The sequence below is a fragment of the Oreochromis aureus genome, linkage group 8 (assembly GCF_013358895.1).
Source record: "Oreochromis aureus strain Israel breed Guangdong linkage group 8, ZZ_aureus, whole genome shotgun sequence".
In the NCBI taxonomy this organism is placed as follows: domain Eukaryota; kingdom Metazoa; phylum Chordata; class Actinopteri; order Cichliformes; family Cichlidae; genus Oreochromis; species Oreochromis aureus.
In genome coordinates, this window is record NC_052949.1 from 18,079,821 (window position 1) to 18,098,950 (window position 19,130).

The following is a 19,130-nucleotide window of genomic DNA, read 5'->3' on the forward strand; positions in this document are numbered from 1 at the left end:
AAGGCGCTTTATATTGTACAGTAGATCGCACAATAATACATACAGAGAAAAACCCAACAATCATATGACCCCCTATGAGCAAGCACTTTGGCGACAGTGGGAAGGAAAAACTCCCTTTTAACAGGAAGAAACCTCCGGCAGAACCAGGCTCAGGGAGGGGCGGCCATTTCAAATGCAGCAGTAGCTGCACTGATGGAGGCAAAAAAAAAAAAAGTTTACAATAGTTTAAAATAAATATTAAAATTAACAGAGAAAATAAATCACCATATCCTTCAATCACTAAAACTAAACTAGGTGCATGTGCCAGCATCAAGGCATATCTTAACATGTCATAGTGACACATTCTTATAATGTTGGATTTCATAAATAACCAGAACAATACTGTAAATAGTGCAGGTGCATCCCTTTGTCACCCACGCGTAGCTCTGGCAGCTCGACAAGTAGAACATGCCTCAGTTTTTCACACCGTGTTGCCATGGCAAAAAGCAAACTTTTTTGCATGTCATTGCATAAAGTAAACATTGCATGCACGAGGTGCGTGCGTGCATACAGACTCAAATCTGACAACAGGTAAGTGCTTTGTCACAGGTAGCCATAATCAAGAGATAGCAGAAATAACTTGTGCGGAGAGGTAGCCTTCACCTGAATAAATTATTCTTCACAATTTTCGTGATTATGTCCAACACAAAGAGCTACATTAGAAATCAGCAAAGGTCGGTTTTAGTTAAATGGGGAAAGAACGCATGTGCCGAAGTGAGGCAACTGGTTGATCGGCAAAGTTGTTGATGACGTCCTCTTTCTATTTTAGCTCCAACTCCAGCCCAGTGCAAGACTGAGGAGCAGCAGGCTCAGGGAGAAGCAGGTTGTGGAGGCTGAGGCCTTGACGCTCTGAGTTGAGACTGGCTGTGCTGGCTGCAGGCTTCTGTAGACGTTTGTCACTAGTTCTGACATGCTGTTTTCGACACGCACTGTGGTGCTGAAGAGGTCAATCTGGTGATGATATATATATATATTCCAATTAGCTTCATGAACCACTTATAGCCCATCTGTGCTTGCAGCAATGACAATTAAGAGACAAAATGAAGAAATATAATAACACCTACCAGATCTTTGCTGACTTTAATCGGGTCCTTAAAAACGGTCCAGACCACCGCCTCATTACAAGCTGGGGTCGTCAAGGATCCAAGGTAGCGGTAATACTTAGTGCGATCCACACCGACGAGCAGGTCATCCAGGGAAAACCCGGCTGCAATGGAAACTTTCTGACCTGAGGACAGAAACAAGACCTACATGAAGGAACTATGGGTGACACAATTTAGAGTCAGAAACAGGAGAGGAGGTTTTCCACAAAAAAATGTCACCTTTTTCTGTGATGTTGGCCAAGTAAGAGGTCAAATTGCGCCAGCTTTCCGGCTGACCAGTTGAGTTGCCTGACATTACCTGGAAAACAAACAAACAAACAAACAAACAAACAAACAATATTGATTGTATTGTTTTCCCCAGATCAGAAGAAGAAGAAACAAACCAAGAAGGGAAAACACCAAAAATGTAGTCAGGTTTCAATACCGAACAACACAGTAAGCATTACGTCATCTCGTGCGTTGCTTCTCTCACCTCGATAAAAAAACCAAGCGCTGCAAGTCCGGTGGAGTCATTAACAGCTAGACTTGTATTCCCATTGTAGGATGACTTGCTGTTCACAATATGCAGCTGAGGAAATTCATACATTCATAAACTCATACAGATGTTTGCTTGTTTATTTTATTTATTTATTCATTTATTTTACTATTTTAATACGAACCAAAAGTTCAAAATACACGTCCATCCATCCATCCTCATCCGCTTTATCCGAAGTCGGGTCGCGGGGGCAGCAGCCTAAGCAGAGAAGCCCAGACCTCCCTCTCCCCAGCCACCTCCTCCAGCTCATCCGGGGGAACACCAAGGCGTTCCCAGGCCAGCCGAGAGATATAATCTCTCCAGCGCGTCCTGGGTCTGCCCTGGGCCTCCTCCCGGTGGGACATGCCCGAACACCTCACCCAGGAGGCGCCCAGGGGCATCCTTGTCAGATGCCCGAACCACCTCAACTGGCTCCTTTCGATGTGGAGGAGCAGCGGCTCTACTCTGAGCCCCTCCCGGATGGCCGAACTTCTCACCCTATCTCTAAGGGAGAGGCCAGCCACCCTTCGGAGGAAGCTCATTTCTGCCGCTTGTATCCGCGATCTCGTTCTTTTCGGTCACTACCCACAGCTCGTGGCCATAGGTGAGGGTCGGGACGTGGATCGACCGGTAAATTGAGAGCTTCGCTTTTACACTCAGCTCCCTCTTCACCACGACGGACCGGTGCAGCGTCCGCATCACTGCAGCCGCAGCACCAATCCGCCTGTCGATCTCCGGCTCCCTTCTCCCATCACTCGCGAACAAGACCCCGAGATACTTGAACTCCTCCACTTGGGGCAGGAACTCATCCCGACCGGAGTGGGCACTCCACCCTTTTCCGGCTGAGAACCATGGCCTCAGATTTGGAGGTGCTGATCCTCATTCCTGCTGCTTCACACTCGGCTGCGAACCGCTCCAGTGCGAGCTGGAGGCCCCCACCCGATGAAGCCATCAGAACCACATCATCCGCAAAAAGCAGAGATGAGATTCTGAGGCCACCGAAGTGGAAGCCCTCCGCCACTTGGCTGCGCCTAGAAATCCTGTCCATAAAATTATGAACAGAATCGGTGATAAAGGGCAGCCCTGGCGGAGCCCATCACCCACCGGAAACAAGTCCGACTTATTGCCGGCAATGCGAACCAAACTCTTACAACGGTTGTATAGGGATCGAATGGCCCGTAGCAGTGGGCCAGACACCCCATACTCCCGCAACACCTCCCACAGGACACCCGAGGGACACGGTCGAATGCCTTCTCCAAGTCCACAAAACACATGTAGACTGGTTGGGCAAACTCCCATGCACCCTCAAGTATCCTCGAGAGGATAAAGAGCTGGTCCAGTGTTCCGCGACCAGGGCGAAAACCGCATTGTTCCTCCTGTATCCGAGGTTCGACTAACGGACGAACTCTCCTTTCCAGCACCCTGGCATAGACTTTCCCAGGGAGGCTGAGGAGTGTGATCCCCTGTAGTTGGAACACACCCTCCGGTCTCCCCTCTTAAAGATGGGGACCACCACCCGGTCTGCCAGTCCAGGGTACTGCCCTGATCTCCACGCAACATTGTAGAGGCGTGTCAACCAGGACAGCCCTACAACGTCCAGAGCCTTCAGGAACTCGGGCGGACCTCATCAACACCAGGGGCTCTGCCACCGAGGAGTTGTTTAACTGCCTCAGTGACCTCGACCCCAGAAATTGGCGGGTCATTCCCTCATCCCCAGACTCTGCTTCCTCCTCGGAAGACGTGTCAGTGGGATTAAGGAGGTCCTCAGTATTCCTTCCACCGCCTGACAATTTCCTCAGTCGACGTCAGCAGCGCACCGCCAGCACTATACACAGTGCAGGTAGAGCACCGCTTTCCCCTCCTGAGACGCCTGACGGTTTGCCAGAATCTCTTGAGGCAGTCCGAAAGTCTTTTTCCATGGCCTCTCGAACTCCTCCCACACCCGAGTTTTTGCTTCAGCCACTGCCCGAGCCGCATTCCGCTTGGCCTGTCGATACCTGTCAGCTGCCTCTGGAGTCCCACAGGCTAACCAAGCCCGATAGGACTCCTTCTTCAGCCTGGTGGCTCCCTTCACCCTGGTGTCCACCATTTGGTTCGGGATTATTACCACCACGGCAGGCACCAACCACCTTGCGGCCGCAGCTCAATGCAGCAGCCGGCAATGGAGACGCTGAACATGGTCCATTCGGACTCAATGTCCCCGTCTCCCTCGGAATGTTGTTGAAGCTCTGCCGGAGGTGTGCGTTGAAGATCTCGCGGACTGGGGCCTCTGCTAGACGTTCCCAGCACACCCTCACTACACGCGTTTAGGTGCACCGGGTCTGTCCAGCGTCCTCCCCGCCACCTGATCCAACTCACCACCAGGTGGTGATCAGTTGACAGCTCAGCCCCTCTCTTTACCCGAGTGTCCAGAACATATGGTCGCAAGTCTGGTGATACGATTACAAAATCGATCATCGACCTGCGGCCTAGAGCATCCTGGTGCCACGTGCACTTATGGACACTCTTATGTTCGAACAAGGTGTTCGTTATGGCCAAACTGTGATTTGCACAGAAGTCCAATAACAAAACACCACTCGGGTTCAGATCAGGGAGGCCCGTATGAAAAGAACATCGAGGGAACAGTTTACCCTGCCCGGGATAGGGTTACCGGGGCCCCGCCCTGGAGCCAGGCCCGGGGAGGGTGCCCGAGGGCGAGCGTCTGGTGGCCGGGCCTTAGTCCATGGGGCCCGGCCGGGCACAGCCCGAAGAGGAGACATGGGCCCATCCTCCCGCAGGCCCACCACCCGCAGGAGGCGCCATAGGGGTCGGGTGCAATGTGTGTCGGGCGGCGGCCAGGAGCGGAGGCCCTGGCGGACCGATCCCCGGCTGCCAAGACAAAATACACGTAAAAAAAAAAAAAAATGTACCTCCATAGGATAGCGCTTTCCATCCACTGTGTGCTCTGAGCCGGGCACAGAGGAGCCGTTGCCCCAGTGGAAGTGGAACTGCAGGCTGTCGTATTGCTCGGACAGGTCCCCTCCTGAAATCTTAACTCCGCTCTTAAGGGTCACTTTGACTGGAAGAAGGTGGAAAAACAAAAACAGAGGAGGAGTAAGAGGAAATGTTCAGATGCAAGGAGCGTGCGTTTAGTTGCAGAAAAGATGAGGGCGCTAAAATCCCGGTAAGACAAGTTATCGTTTTTATCGTTTTATTTATTTATATTTTTACTACTACTATTATTATTATTTCTTGTTAAACTAGGTGGAAATATTTTTGTTTTGAAACAAAGATGAAAAAAGAAAACACTTTTGCAACCACTAAGCCACAAACCAGGTGCTCACCTGTCTCGCCAGTATTTTCTATGGATGTCATCGCGGAGGTGTCGTCATACTTTACAAAAGTGAATGAAGTCAGGTTGTCGTTCGGTGTGGCAGATGCTGAGACGATGTTAATGGGTGACTGCCGGCTGCCGTTGCAATACTGGGGGAAAAGTGTTGGCCAGGTGGAGGCATCTATAAACAGAAGGACACGTAAAGTCACCGGAGAGAGGTCACCCAGTGGGCAACATATAATAAATAATGGCGATATTGGGTACTTACTGCAGGATGGGAGGTGATAACACCAGGCTGGATGAAAAAAAGGGGTGAAAAAACAGAACATTTAGATTCCCATAAGTAAAAATTCAGCGTAACACTAAATTCAAAATATCTTCAAAAGAAAAAAAAATTACACACCTATTGATTCGCAGTGAGCGGTGGGTACGAGGACGCACAAAGAAAGAGCGGCAACTACAAACCACTTCATCTGAAACGAGCCAAAAGCCACAGTGTTTATAATCGCATATATTTAAAATTAAATTAAATTAAAGTAATCAGAAAGAAAATCAAACTCTTGAAACAAAAATTAATACATTACTACACCAATTAATTAACAGGCTACTATATGGAATGACAAATTTACCTATAAATAAAGTTTAAACATTAAATAAAAAACTTAACTCTAAAATTTTAAAATTTGAAACTTAAATTTTGAAACAGACCTGTTTAAACTCAATGTATTAATCTGCTATTAATACAGAATGACGATAAATGTGCGATAAATACAGGTTTCAGAATAATTCTTCCTTCTGTCCTGCTCACCTTACCTTTGTCGCACCTGTGCTTGCTCCGTTCAGCTTGTTACCAGATGCAGCTCACCTCACCCTCTCCCTTTTTATTCCCTCAGTGCATCCTGCAGCTGACCGGACACCGCCTCCATGTTACATGTGAGCAGGTTTTTATCTTTCCGCAATAATTCCGTTGAAGTGAATAATGATCTCTGTCTGTCAGTCTCTTTTTTCACTTATTGTTTTACACAAGAACACACAAATAAGAACTTCAGAGTGAACAAGGATGATGACCCTTTTGCAAGAGAAAGAGGCCGCGTTGTCATGGGGTTTTTGGTTGGAATGATGTTTCATTTGTGTTTTTGTGTGATTGTGTGGATTCATGATTAATGGGAGGAAGTAAACTGACTGATAGAACAAATCAATGTTTTCTCCAATAACTTTCCTGGAAACTCAGAATGACAATTCCTGAAATCACAACAGCTTCATTATTGAGTCCTTTTTCACTGTTTCTGGTCACTTTCATCCACATTATCTATTGTTAGTCCATGCTCCCTCGAAAACCAGCTGTCTGCACTTTTGTTTTAATTAGATGAGACACGTTGCAGTTAAGCAGAATGTTACATGGGTAATTACACTAACCGGTAATTTGGCATGTCTGTGCTTCACTTTCTTACGTGCTTGTATTTTTAAAATCGCATACAAGCTCTGTTAGCAGGTGTCTGCATCTGTGCAATGCTCTCAGTACAGTCTGTACATACACCTGCAGCAAGGGCGAAAGCACCCCCAAAGATTTCTTACTTTTTTTTGACAATATTTGCTGTTTGTGTGACACACTACTAAAAATATAAAAAGCATACCTGCAGTGTTGAAAACGTGTTTTCCAATGATGTTTGCTACCCTACAATCCGTCCTACTCTGTAGTAAATTCAGCGACATTTGACCGCCCTGTTGCTCCCACTGAAATCCATACAGCCTATTTAAAATCTAAAACTTAAAATTGTCCGTAGCCTGCTGTTGTTACCACTGTCCTGTTTGAAATGGATACTAACTAGCTAACTGACTTAATGCCCATTAACCTTATAACTCCTGTTGTGTGTGTGTGTGTGTGTGTGTGTGTGTGTGTGTGTGTGTGTGTGTGTGTGTGTGTGTGTGTGTGTGTACAGAGAGACAGCCAGGTTCATAATGGATATAAGGAAGTTTTTTCAAAAACAGGAGCCACATTCAGGTAAAAGTGTAAGAACAAATGATCCATCAATAAATGATAATGTTGGATCAGTGTTTCAATATTTTATATCTTTTATTAGATGTTCATGTGGTTTGGTTATTTGCCTTTTGGTTGAAAGTACACTGAGAGAGGACTTTTCGTTAGTGATCTTAATAATTATTTTTTTCATATTAATGTAATTTTTTCATCTAATTGAATACAATCTATTTGTGTATTATTGTCAGTCCAAAGAGGGAGAGAGGAAAGGGGGGAACGTGAGGAGAAAGTACAAGGTCAGGAACAACCAGGTAAGAAAACAGACAGGGAACAGTGACAGGCAAAACAGAAACTATTAAACTGACGAAGAGAAAAAACCTGATTTTACTCATACAGTCTGAAAGTTTTGTCCTCCCTATATTAAAGCTGCTACAGAATCTGCAAAACAAACTGGGTTGAAACATTTTTGACCCTCTTTAACAACATTCCAACATAACATTATCATTGATTGGCGAGATTAAAATTAATGATATATTTTTATGTGGTTCAGCCACAACTCTACTAAAACCTCAGCCAGTAATAGGTAGGCCAACTTTTGGACTGTCCAGTTGTCTGTATGACTGCCGCATACAGACTTATGCGGCAGAGAAACACTTATCAGTGTTTCTCAAACTTTTTACAGTGTGTACCACCTGAGAAAAATGTCAAGCTCTCCCAAGTACTACTATGAAAGCATGAAACTCATAAATCTTACAACACAAAATTAGTATTATTAAATTAGTTCAATTAGTATCTGCAGTAAAGATTTTTTCATACATTGTATACATTCTACCACAGGCAAAGTTGCCTCCATTTTTATAGTTTTTTATTAATATTTTGTAATAATTTATTCTGTTTTGGGAGTGTTTTTTATGTATCTGTATTATATTATACATACACATTAAAAGTTAATCTCTGTCCAAAACATGCACTCAGTTTACTTCTTACTCACTATGAGCATCATTTAAATAACCTTTATCAGATTTGATGGTTTTGTTACAGACTTCTCAAAAAAGTGTTTTGCTTTTCTTTCACAAATGTGGGGATTAAATTGTGTTAAAATGTACAAAACGGTGATGTCATGTTTTGTGACGAGGACCCAGGCAGAGAGAGACTTCTTGAATTTAAGAATCTTATGATTTAATAAAGAAATTTGCAGACTTGCACAGAGATGGTAAATTATGATGACTGATAGCGGAGATGAAGACAACAGACGATGAGGACAGGGAGGAACAGGGGTTTAAATGCACCAAGGAAACAGTCAGAGGGAACTCGGGACAACTGGAGACATTTAAGGATGCATGGACTCACAGAGACAGAGAAGAAGTCTCATCGTGACGTGTAAAGTTTATCTTGCCTGGCTGGGCAGCTCTCTGGGTGCTCAGCACCCCCAAAGCTCTGATCCTAGAATCGCCCCTGACCTGCAGGTCTGCTAGCATTCCTCTCCAAATATGGCCACCTCTGAAAGCTGAGTGAATGCCATAATTTCAAACTCAAGGTTTCAAAACAGCACTCCACAAACTAATCTCAACCACACACTTGCTATTGTTTTATATTTTCATCACTGTAATTTTTCCTTGATCCCTTCAAACTCTGCCAAATAATATTTTTTTAATGCCCTTATTGACACATCTTTGACCGCGTCACTGCTTACGTGGGATACACAATGCATGGTTCATTTCAGTCTACTTGTACTTTCAGTGATTGTTCATGCTGAAAAATGATAATTAAAGTTCATGCAACTGGTTCTCTGTAAGACAGGGCCAGAAAACTGCTAATAATCCAATATCAACCCCCCCCCCCCCAAAAAAAATGTTATATTAGAAGCAGTTATTAATGGGTGAATTCTTCTATATGGGTGGATCTTCTCTGATTTCAACAAAAAGACTCCTCTATAAGCAAGTTGTCCTCGTTCTAGCAAATTTTTGAATGCTCCTTAGAAGCCAGCTGAACACACATAGCTTTGACAGTGAATTACATACTGATAAACAATCCGAGTGTGGTATCACACATCCAATTCAGTAACAGGAAGACAGCAGTATCTGATTAAGAGTCTTTGCTGTCACATAAATGGAATGTTCTTCCCATTTTTCAATTTTCCAAAAACCAGTTTTAGTGAACACATATGACGCTGTTCTTTCCTCCGCCATTCATAGGAGCCACAGTAGCCTGCAGGTAGTAGCTTAATTCTTCTGTCAAGCGTCATTACAACTATTCAGTTCACAGTTAAGCTTTGCTTTCGCAGTGGCGTCATCATGTCCTAATGCAGTGGTTCCCAAACTTTTTTTGCCAGGCCCCCCCTTTTTCACAAGAAAAATGTTCGCGCCCCCCCGCACAAGCTCCATTGCGGTTTATTTCACACCTCAAACATTTAGTAAACAATTAAGCAAATACAAGTAAACGGCAATAAATTACAGGTAGTAATAAAATAAACTACTAACTCTTTTACGCTACGTCCACACCTACACGGGTATTTTTGAAAACACAGCTGTTTCTGTGCGTTTGGGCTTTTCGTCCACACGTAAACGGCGTTGCGATTCACCGAAAACGGAGATTATTTAAAACTCCTTTTTTGCGTTTATGTGTGGACGAGGATTACAGAGTTCGTCACGCAACGTCAAAGGTATGTGCCTCTTTTCACGTCACGCTGTGCGCCACGTTATTGTTTACATGAGATGAATTGCAGAATGGCAGATAGAGACAAAATACTGTTATTGTTAATCTGACTATCTTCAGGTTTTACACGCTTACATACACACGCAGTTACTGTCCCTCCATTTAAAAAGGCAGAGGCGTCACGGTGTGATTATTTTACGTGTAGTTGTTTTTTTTCCCGTGTAATAATATTCAACATTGCTGTCAATACATTTTTCAAAAAATGCCTCTCTGTGCAAAATGGGTTTAAACACATAAACAACTGTGGGATACTGTTTGTCCGTGATTTGAACCGGGGGAACAAATTACGGCAGGATCAGCCTGATATTATTTGTATCCCACTGTAACTTTACTGCATAAAGAGCTAACATGTCCAAGATGTCAGGAGTAGTTAGTTATTACAAGAAGTGTTTGTGAACTAAAAATCAAGAATGTGGGATAGTGTTTGTCCGTGATTTGGAGAGCCCAGCGCTGCTCCCGACGCAGGGAAACTAATTTTGCAGGGGAGACCTACCTTGGCACTTGTGCAGGTGAAGCCAAAGGGAAGATATGCTTCACCATATTTTCTAGTCTTTGGCTTGGAAGGAAGTTGGTTTGGAAACATATTTGGCGATGCTTCATCTCCTGCTTTGCGTTTGTGTGGGAGCCCCGTCAAAAACCTGTCCATTATGCTAGCAGTGTCCAAGCTTTCTTTTTTTTTTTCTTTTCATCCCGCGCCCCCCCTGCAATGGCTCTGCGCCCCCCCTAGGGGGCGGGCCCCACACTTTGGGAACCACTGTCCTAATGGTCTAGTGCTGCTCAGTAGAAAAATATCCTTCCTCTTAAACTAAACAAATTTAAGAAGTTTTTCATATTTTACTGGAACACATCTTTAGATACTGAAGAAACCAGCCTCCCCTCTGTAAATTTAGGTAAAATTAGAATTGCTCCTGTGTGGAGTATAGATGAGGAGGGCCTAAAAAGCTTATCATCAAGTGATTAACTCCACAATCTGTAAAGGTGCCTATGGTATCAATCAATAACTTGCTTCCAATGTTCCCTCTAATTTTTCATGTGTCTGAGCGAACACACAAACTCCCTGAGTGATCCCTTGGACCACTGTGAGCGACATCAGACGTGTGCACTGTGGTCACTCCAGCATCTAATCCATCCAAGTTACATGGTTTATTAAAATCAAATCAAATTACAGCATTTACATTTATGTTAGAATACTTTTAATTAACTGTTTTAGCCCATTTACAATGAAAGTATGTTAAGACTATTGGAAGTAAAAATAACTTGAACTCCAATTTTAAAAACACAACTTTCTTTTTTTCTTTTTTTTTTATAAAGCTCTGACTTGTATTATGAGTATGAGTCTGTGGTCTGGGAGAGAGTCCTGTAACTCTCTGTCTGCAAAATATAGTATATAATGACCAGTGCTGGGCAATTAATTATATAGTTACTTCTTCAAAAAAGTAACTCAGTTTGGCAAACAACAAAGTTTTTTGCAGCTTTTTTTTAATGCAGCCAATGCATTTTTAAATAAAAATTTCAAACTATTTACAGAACAATCAGCTGTTCTGCATCAAATCTGATGCCACACAAATTATTTGTGCCACTCGAATAAATAATTTCTGTCCACTATGAAATAAAGGAGAACAACAGCCTGATACCTGCAGGCCTGACAACAGGAGATGTATCACTCCTGTAACACCTGTAACATTCAGCAGCCGCCTCATTGTTCTGACACACCAACAAAACTATTGACTACACTACACACTAACTACACAAGATTTGCGCTAAACGTCTCAAGTCTCTCACATCTCAAAACACCGCCGTCACTCCTAAAAATTGCCCCCGTTTCTTAACAACTAGATGCGACGTTGCCATATCATTTTTTGATTGGTCGACATGGTACTTTTTTGGACGAATAGGAAAGGGGGAGCGGGGGGTTGTTTTTGCTCACAGGCGGAGAGTGCTTTCGAGCCTTTTTTCTTATAAAACGCAGTTTTTACCAAATATAAACAACGATAGTATTCAGGAAGAAAACCAAACATTGTATATTTTTCTTATCACAACTCTGGTTTTACGTGTCCTATCAACACAATTTAAAAACTGGTATAAAGTCCACACTTTTTCCGTCAATTGTTCCGTCTGTCCTGCTCACATCTCCAATGGTTGTACACGTTGTCATTAACGTGGCTTCACTCCACATCAGCCACGCCGCTTTGCCAGCTAAAACACCGGTGTCGGCACATAAGGACGCTGTCATAGCCTGTCAACCACGTTGATTGGCTGCATATATACGAATGTGAATCGCATTATTGGCTGGACTATGGGATAAGGTGGCATCGTTCTAATCCCATACGGGAGCAGCCAGTCACTCACTGACTAACACTGCAAAACCGAATTGTTAAAGTATTAATTCTAATTTCAATTCAAGTTAGATTTTTTTTTGTGCGCAACGCAGATTTTCTGTGCGCAAAGACCATGCCAGCAGTGCGCAATTGCGCACGTGCGCAGCTTAGAGGGAACATTGCTTGCTTCTTTAGCATCAAATCCTTTAAATCCTCTCAGCTGTGAGATTTATTCTCAATGGATCGGGCTTGATTGGATGTGGGGGAAACTGGAAGGACAAATCAGCAGGTTGAACTGCAGCAACACCGTTGGTCAAAGTAACAATGTAATGAGCAGAACATGAAATAAAACATGAGCCTGCCTTCAGTGTTTGTCTTCTTTCTATCATGCATCCTGCTGATGTCTCTTTCCTAGAGAACTTACCCACATGGCCTTGGGCATCATACAGATGAAAACCTGATTCATCAGATCAAACTACTTCTTTCACTGTTCAAGTGCAGACACTCCCATGACCAATGTGGGTTCTTCTAATGGCCTGTGTATGTATCCAACTAGCTTTTCATGGTGGCATGAAGCCAGTATATAATGATTCCAAATTGTTACTGCCCATATGAAGTAATGTGAATGTGTTTTTTCAAGAAATCCTGTTAGGCTTACTTGTATCTGGTACCTCCAGTTTCTGGGTGTGTTTCTTTGTTGGATTAACACATTTTGAGTGGACACAGCCCATTTTAATGACATAAAACATGATGTGGCGTCTTTCAGCCTTTATGGGATTAAACGTGTTTCAACCTGGGTTGGAGATCACGATCTGTTATATTCACTGAAGAGAACAATGTAAGTCGGTAGTTTTGGTACATCAAAATATTTGAGTTAAAGTTCCATGTTTTGTTGGTAGAGAGTTTGAGATTATGCAACAAACAAGCATGTGGTAGGAGGAAAATGATGGTGTGGTCTACAACTTTTGAGCAGTGGGCATATGAATATTACCTTTATTTCTTTTGCACAAAAAGGAAAAGAGCGCAACTGTAAAGTGTGAACTGAATCCAGGACAGAAAAAACTTCATTATACTGCAAAAAGAACTTCGCCTCTTTGCAAATATCTAGACAGACAGCATGCTAACACAAAGCTGGCTAAAAACCCAGAGTGATGATAAAGCTGACCTCAGCCCAGATCCAGTTAACAAAGGCAGTAATGAGCAGTGTTGGGACTAACGCGTTATTAAGTAACGCGTTACAGTAACTACGTTATTATTGTGGTAACGAGCACGGTAACTAGTTATTATGCCAAAACCAGGAACGCGTTACTCGTTACTGGGATTTAGATAGGCTCGTTACTCGTTACTTCGTGTGGTGGATATCGCGGAGCTTCCGCAGATTCAATAACATTAGCAAGTGGTGGAAGCCAGCAGGTGGATGAAGGAAAAGGGAGGCAAGAGGAGAGACCCGAAGCTTCCGCCGGTCCGCGTATCAGGTGAACTGAACTTCAGGTAAGAAGTTATGACCTGCAGTCTATCGGAGTCAGATATAAACCAAGTTTAGGTGGAGTTTATTTTCGGTATGCTGACATTTTCGTACTGCGTGCTAGCTAGCATGACGGAGTTTCTATACAGCTGTGTGGGTGCTATGTTACTGATGTTGAACTTTATTTTGTTCATATGGTTAATTATTAGAGTTGCCAACCGTCCCGTAAAAAACAGAATCGTCTGGTATTCAGAGAAAATATTACGCGTTTCGTACTGAGGTGAAAAGGAACAGTTTGTCCCGGACTTCAGCTACAATGAAAAAGACACAAAGCTGAAGCTGCACAGCTGCCTCTTCTTCTCTCATTCTCTCCCGTTTCTACTTCAATCACGAAACTGATCAATGATCAGCTGATCGGCTTTTCTCTCTCTTGTTTATTTATCGCCCACTTTGCGCCAGAAAGAGGAAACCAGCGGATGTCGCGTTAAACAACAGCAGCACGTTTAAGCTTGATCAGCTGTTGTTAGAATTTATTTAATATTAATTTCTAGTATCAGCTGATGTTTGCTGGAGCCACAGCTGTAAAGCTGCTGGTCATGATATCGGTTTGGTTATCTGGTGAGAGGGAAACATGAAGATGAAACCAGGAGATGTCCTTACTGAATCATCAGAGCTGAACAGGTGATGGAGAAACAGGTTTACCTTTTAGGTGACATAAATGAGTTGAAGGGAAGTTATGAACTGTTTCTGAGAGACAAATAACACCAGGATCCTTTTCTAAGTAGCTGACAGCTGGTAACTGTGCAGGGGCGGGTCTAGCAAAGTGTTGCCAGGGGGCCAGGTAGGGCATTAACAGGGAGAGGGGGGCACAAAGATATACTTTTCTTTATTATTCTCATTTAAAATGTCTCGCTTTTAAAAAAAATAATTATCTGAGTCTTACAACAAACAATTGATAGATTGATACATATATACCATCAAGACAGTGTACATCACTGTCACAACAGTGTTTGTTTTCATTCAAAGGCTTTATGAATTTTCCTATAATGGTGGGCCGGTCTCTTGTCAAAATGCCCGGGACGATTTTTTTGTCCCAGTCCAGCTCTGTATGCAGCTCATCTGCAGTCTGGTGTTACCTACATCTTCCTATTCAGAAGACAGAATTTCCAAGTTCTGAGTACAATCAAAAGCACCACGACTGCAGTTTTTGTGTTGGATGTAAAAAGCAGGCTAGAATCATGGCGGTGGTCAACGACGGTCCAGGCGTGGGATTTCTCTCGTGGAAATGTGCACATTATTTTTTCCTTTCTGTTGGTAGGTGGCACAGTGCACTTGTGGCAAGTAAGCAAGATAGAAGACTGGCAATCTTGCTGGGTATCCAGTTACGGAAGCAACACATTAACAAGAGAATTCTGAGTAAAACCAAAGTTACTTTCCCTAGTAACTAGTTACTTTGAAAGTAACGAGTAACTTGAAGTAACTGAGTTACTTTTTTAGAGAAGTAACTAGTAATGTAACTAAGTTACTAATTTAAAGTAACTTACCCAACACTGGTAATGAGCAGTCAGACTTGCAGCCTGCTTTTCTACCTGTTTATGTTTCTAAAGCAGAATGACTGTGACAATCGTTTTGAAGTCTTTTTTGTACTGGTTTTTACCTTCGCTTTGTGTTTATACCAAAAAACTAAAAAAAAAAGATCCTATGCAGGACGTCTTCATCAGGATAGGGATTTGTGTAGGTGTGACAGTTTAGTAAGTGAGAACATGATATAAACTATATTTATAGAAAGTCATATGATAAGTGGTGTAATAAATTATTTTCTAAAATGAGTAATTGAGGAATCCACAGCACTTTTAGGAAAACCAACAAGTAATGTGTCATACATTACTTTTTTTGAGCAGCGACCCCAACACTACTTCCTAGGTATGGATTTGTCTACATGGCGGTCAGTGTGGTAAACACTTCAGTCAGAATGGCATAATACTCCTAAACACACTCACTATCTTTCTGCTTGCATATAGAGATTTTTGTAGTTTCCAAACATGGAGGAAACAGCTTCTCCAACTCTATAACTTTGCATAGGGCTATTTCAGCCTTTTAAAATGCCTGATTGGTATCATTATCCCAATCATGATGTTGTCTGTGGATGTTTTGTGTAGGAGAGTCGACAGAAATTTTTGCTCAGTCTTCAACTTTAGTGTCAGCAGGCACCTCAGGTCTGCCATGGTACAGCAAAAAACAACCAGCTCCTAAACAATCCTCTTGCCTGGCTTCCTTGGGCATGGCACATGAGTCATAACTGTGCCTCTGACCGAGGTTGAAAGAAAGGGATGTTCATTTACACCAGTCACAGCAGCAGCTAGAGGGTCTGGATGTTGCTATCAGGTATGCTGGGCTACAGGAGAAAAGGTGGAGGTGGCTGAAGTTTTGAGGGATCAGACCAAGAGATCGCACGTCACTGACACCAAGTTTGTATGGAACTCAGAAATAAATCAAATTTCACATAAACAGGTTGTATTTGTGAGGATTTTAATAGTCTGCATGACATTTGACAAAGGCAAATTACAAGCAAACTCATTTATGGACAAGTTTTTAGCGAAAGCAAATTCCTCAGTTTTAAGCTCTCTCTCTCTCTCTCTTTTAAACTTTTTTCAAATTAAAAGTAAAAAGTTGCATCTGTGCAGGAACTCCAACCAATTTAATTGAACTCCATCAATCCTCCCAAGAAGTGCAATGAAATATCCAGCCAAAATTATGCCAAAAGCTTGTTCAATTCAGTTCAACTCAATTCAATAAACTTTACTGATCCCGAAGGTTGGCCCTGAAGGAAATTGGGCCAATACCCTTCCGACCATACATACATTACACCAAGGGCGTAGATTTGGCATGGACGGAAGGGACATGTCCCCACCAATATCCAGCGATTATTGAATTGTCCCCAGCAATAATTTCATCTCTTCCAGTAAAGAAAAACAAAACCGATGGCAAGAAAAAAAAAAGATCTGTCAACGTCTCATTCACCTAGCATTGCAGAAAGAGTTAAATTATGTTCTCTACTGGAGTCCTACATCATGTAACAAATATAGCCAATGTAATTGGCTGTGCCTTTCAGAGAGCTCTGTTTGGTGTGTTTCACATTTCCTATGTCCGGTTTTTGCTATATTACTTTGTCTTTCTTAATAACAAGACTTTCATGTCCGGTTAATCTGGAGATGGAGTCTTTGGTCTTTGGCTTGTTTAGTCCTCGGGTTGTACAGTTTGTACAGCCCGAGGACCCCATGTTTATTTTGTTTTAAAGGATACACAGCACACCATGCTAAGACTTATCACTTTTTCAGCTCATAGCTCTTTGGGAATCAAATGCAGCAGTTTGCAGATTTACGCCTGGTGACTTTCATGTTTATCAGCCTAGGAGTTTACATACTTTCTCCCTGCTGAAGACAGTTAACAAGAGCTTATTCATGTGCTCTAATTCACTTTTTTTGTTTGTGTGTGTGTGTGTGTGTATTTTTGTCCTAGATGGCCTGACGCAGCAGGTAGGGGCGAACTCTATGTCCGAGTTTGTCTTTGCACAAGCAGTCCAGAAATGGCTCCGATACGCACCAGATCATATGGGTGTCGCAGGACGCACATCATCCATACCCATCCCGGAGTAAAAATTAGAAACTAACGTGAAACATAGAAATGTAAATAGGAAACTGTCTTTTAATAAAGTATTTAGCAAACGAAACGTCTATTGACCTTTTTTTGTTTAGTTTTTTTTCTCTGTTATATCACATGTAATGCATTCTTATTTTAGGATATTAATATTGACATGATACATTGTGAGACATTTTTTTTATAAAGGGTGTCCAATTTGAGGAATAAGTACAATTATGTGTTTAGGTGGTTTAAGTATTGATGGAAACATGCAGTAGTTTAGTATTGGTTAAAATACCTATAAAGAAAGGTATATTTCCAGTCATGATTTAACTGTTGTGTCACTGTGTGAAAGAGGTGGAAAATCATCATAGAAAATCATAGAAAATCACCATCATAGCTCAACAGTGTTTCAATATCAGAATCTGACATTGTTTCAATGTCAACAGTATTAGAAAATATAACGTCGAATCAATGTCAGGTTTCAACATTGGTTCAATATCAAAACCTGACGTTGTTTCAATAACAATAAAGGGTGCAAGAGTGACGTTAGGTCAACGGCACACCTCAGCGTTGATTCAATGACATCGCCTGCTATTGACTAAACATTGTTTCAATGTTTCCTTGCTATCTGGGTTTAGTTTTAGCAGCGGCAAGCCTGCGCTGCGAGGACCTACAAGGAAGAGAGGAGGATGGCAGCAAAAAGGAAGAACCTGGATATAAGAAAGTATTTTTCAAATAAACCTGTAAGTCACTTAAAGTCAAGTTCGCTCATAAAATGTGTCCGTCATAATAACGTTACAGGCTATGCTAGGCCATACATGCCAACACTCCCGATTTTTCCGGGAGAATCCCGAATTTCAGTGCCCCTCCCGAAAATCTCCCGGAGCCACCATTCTCCCCAATTTCTCCTGACTTTCCACCCAGACAACAAAATTGAAAAACCATATCCCAGGTTGGCCTGGGATTGGCTGGAATTGGCTGCAGCCAATTCCAGTCTCCAACAATGGCTTCTATTACTGCAGCTACTTAGTTTTAATATTACTCTTATTACTCTTTCTGGGTCGCAAAATAAACTTCTTTTTTTTTGTTTGTTTGTTTTTCCTCGCCTGTCCCGTTTGGCTCTTTCTTTGCCATCAGAATTATTGTCTAAAGGCGAAGAAAGATGCCCAACGGATTTACTTTACCAAATGGACCATCCCAGCCTTGCCGTAATGGTCTATTTGATTCACCTTTTATTGTTTATTTTATTTTATTTTCACTTGTTAAATACGGGACAGACTTGACTGGGGAAAAGAAAGGGGAGAAAGAAAGAATGAAAGAAAAACAGCGGAGAAGAGGGAGGGGGATAAAGGGCAAAAAACAAAAAAATAAGCAGACAAAAAATACATATATGAATGATCTGGATCACCTGTTGAGAAAGAAAAAAGAGAAAACAAGCAGAAAAAAAAGAGCAACATAATAAACAACATCACGATTATCTATGGGAATATAACAGTAAATACTAAATATTGAATATTACTGTGCAGCACGTAAGATCGACAGCGCACAGTGTGCTTTGAGGTAGGAGCCAAAAAGGGTGTAGTTTGTGTGTGTGATCACCCGTGTGTACACCTGTGAGTGTGAGCGCGCTTGTATTTAAAAGGTTCCTTCATGTAATGATCTGCTAGAGGGTGTGGGGAGCCACAGAGGGGCAGCTGTGCCACCATCCCAGAAAGAGCTGAGGAGAGTCCCAGATGAGGGGTCACTCAGTAGCCGCGGAGCAGCAAAATAAACTTCTAACATATTTTCAGGCGAGAATGTAGCTGTGCAAACTTCAAATATATGAGCCGACAAGAACAGCGAACTCCGGGCACATCGTTTTCAAACCGCCGTGGTCTTTCGCTACTCAGGTTAAACATGGTATATAAGTTACTTAAATAACTTAAACATGTTATTGTTTGGCCTTTTTCAGTGTTTTATTTGTTCGTGAGTAAATCGGTTTGGCTGAGATTAAAGTTATTAGATTAGATAAAACTTTATTAATCCCTTGGGAGGGTTCCTCCG

At 42.5% G+C, this 19,130-nt stretch overlaps 1 protein-coding gene across 1 annotated transcript; it reads right to left on the reverse strand.

Moving 5' to 3' along the window:
* Positions 1–547: 547 nt before the first annotated feature.
* LOC116321910 (carbonic anhydrase 4-like) lies at positions 548–10,164 on the reverse strand. The gene is made up of 9 exons (XM_039616632.1): positions 10,156–10,164; positions 5,373–5,442; positions 5,238–5,264; positions 4,980–5,150; positions 4,566–4,714; positions 1,615–1,710; positions 1,362–1,440; positions 1,104–1,267; positions 548–990 (listed from the first exon to the last, which is right to left on the reverse strand). The coding sequence occupies exons 2-9, from the start codon at positions 5,440–5,442 to the stop codon at positions 805–807; spliced, it is 942 nt and encodes a 313-aa protein (XP_039472566.1). The 5' UTR covers positions 10,156–10,164; the 3' UTR covers positions 548–804.
* Positions 10,165–19,130: the final 8,966 nt, after the last annotated feature.

What these genes read in the sequence shown, in the direction of transcription:
- LOC116321910 (XM_039616632.1), bottom strand. Translation starts at nt 5,442, where the DNA reads ATGAAGTGGTTTGTAGTTGCCGCTCTTTCTTTGTGCGTCCTCGTACCC. An exon ending in AGAAAATACTGGCGAGACAG is followed by an intron (nt 4,715 to 4,979) that starts GTGAGCACCTGG and finishes ACCTTCTTCCAG; the next exon opens with TCAAAGTGACCCTTAAGAGC. An exon ending in GGCCAACATCACAGAAAAAG is followed by an intron (nt 1,268 to 1,361) that starts GTGACATTTTTT and finishes TTCTGTCCTCAG; the next exon opens with GTCAGAAAGTTTCCATTGCA.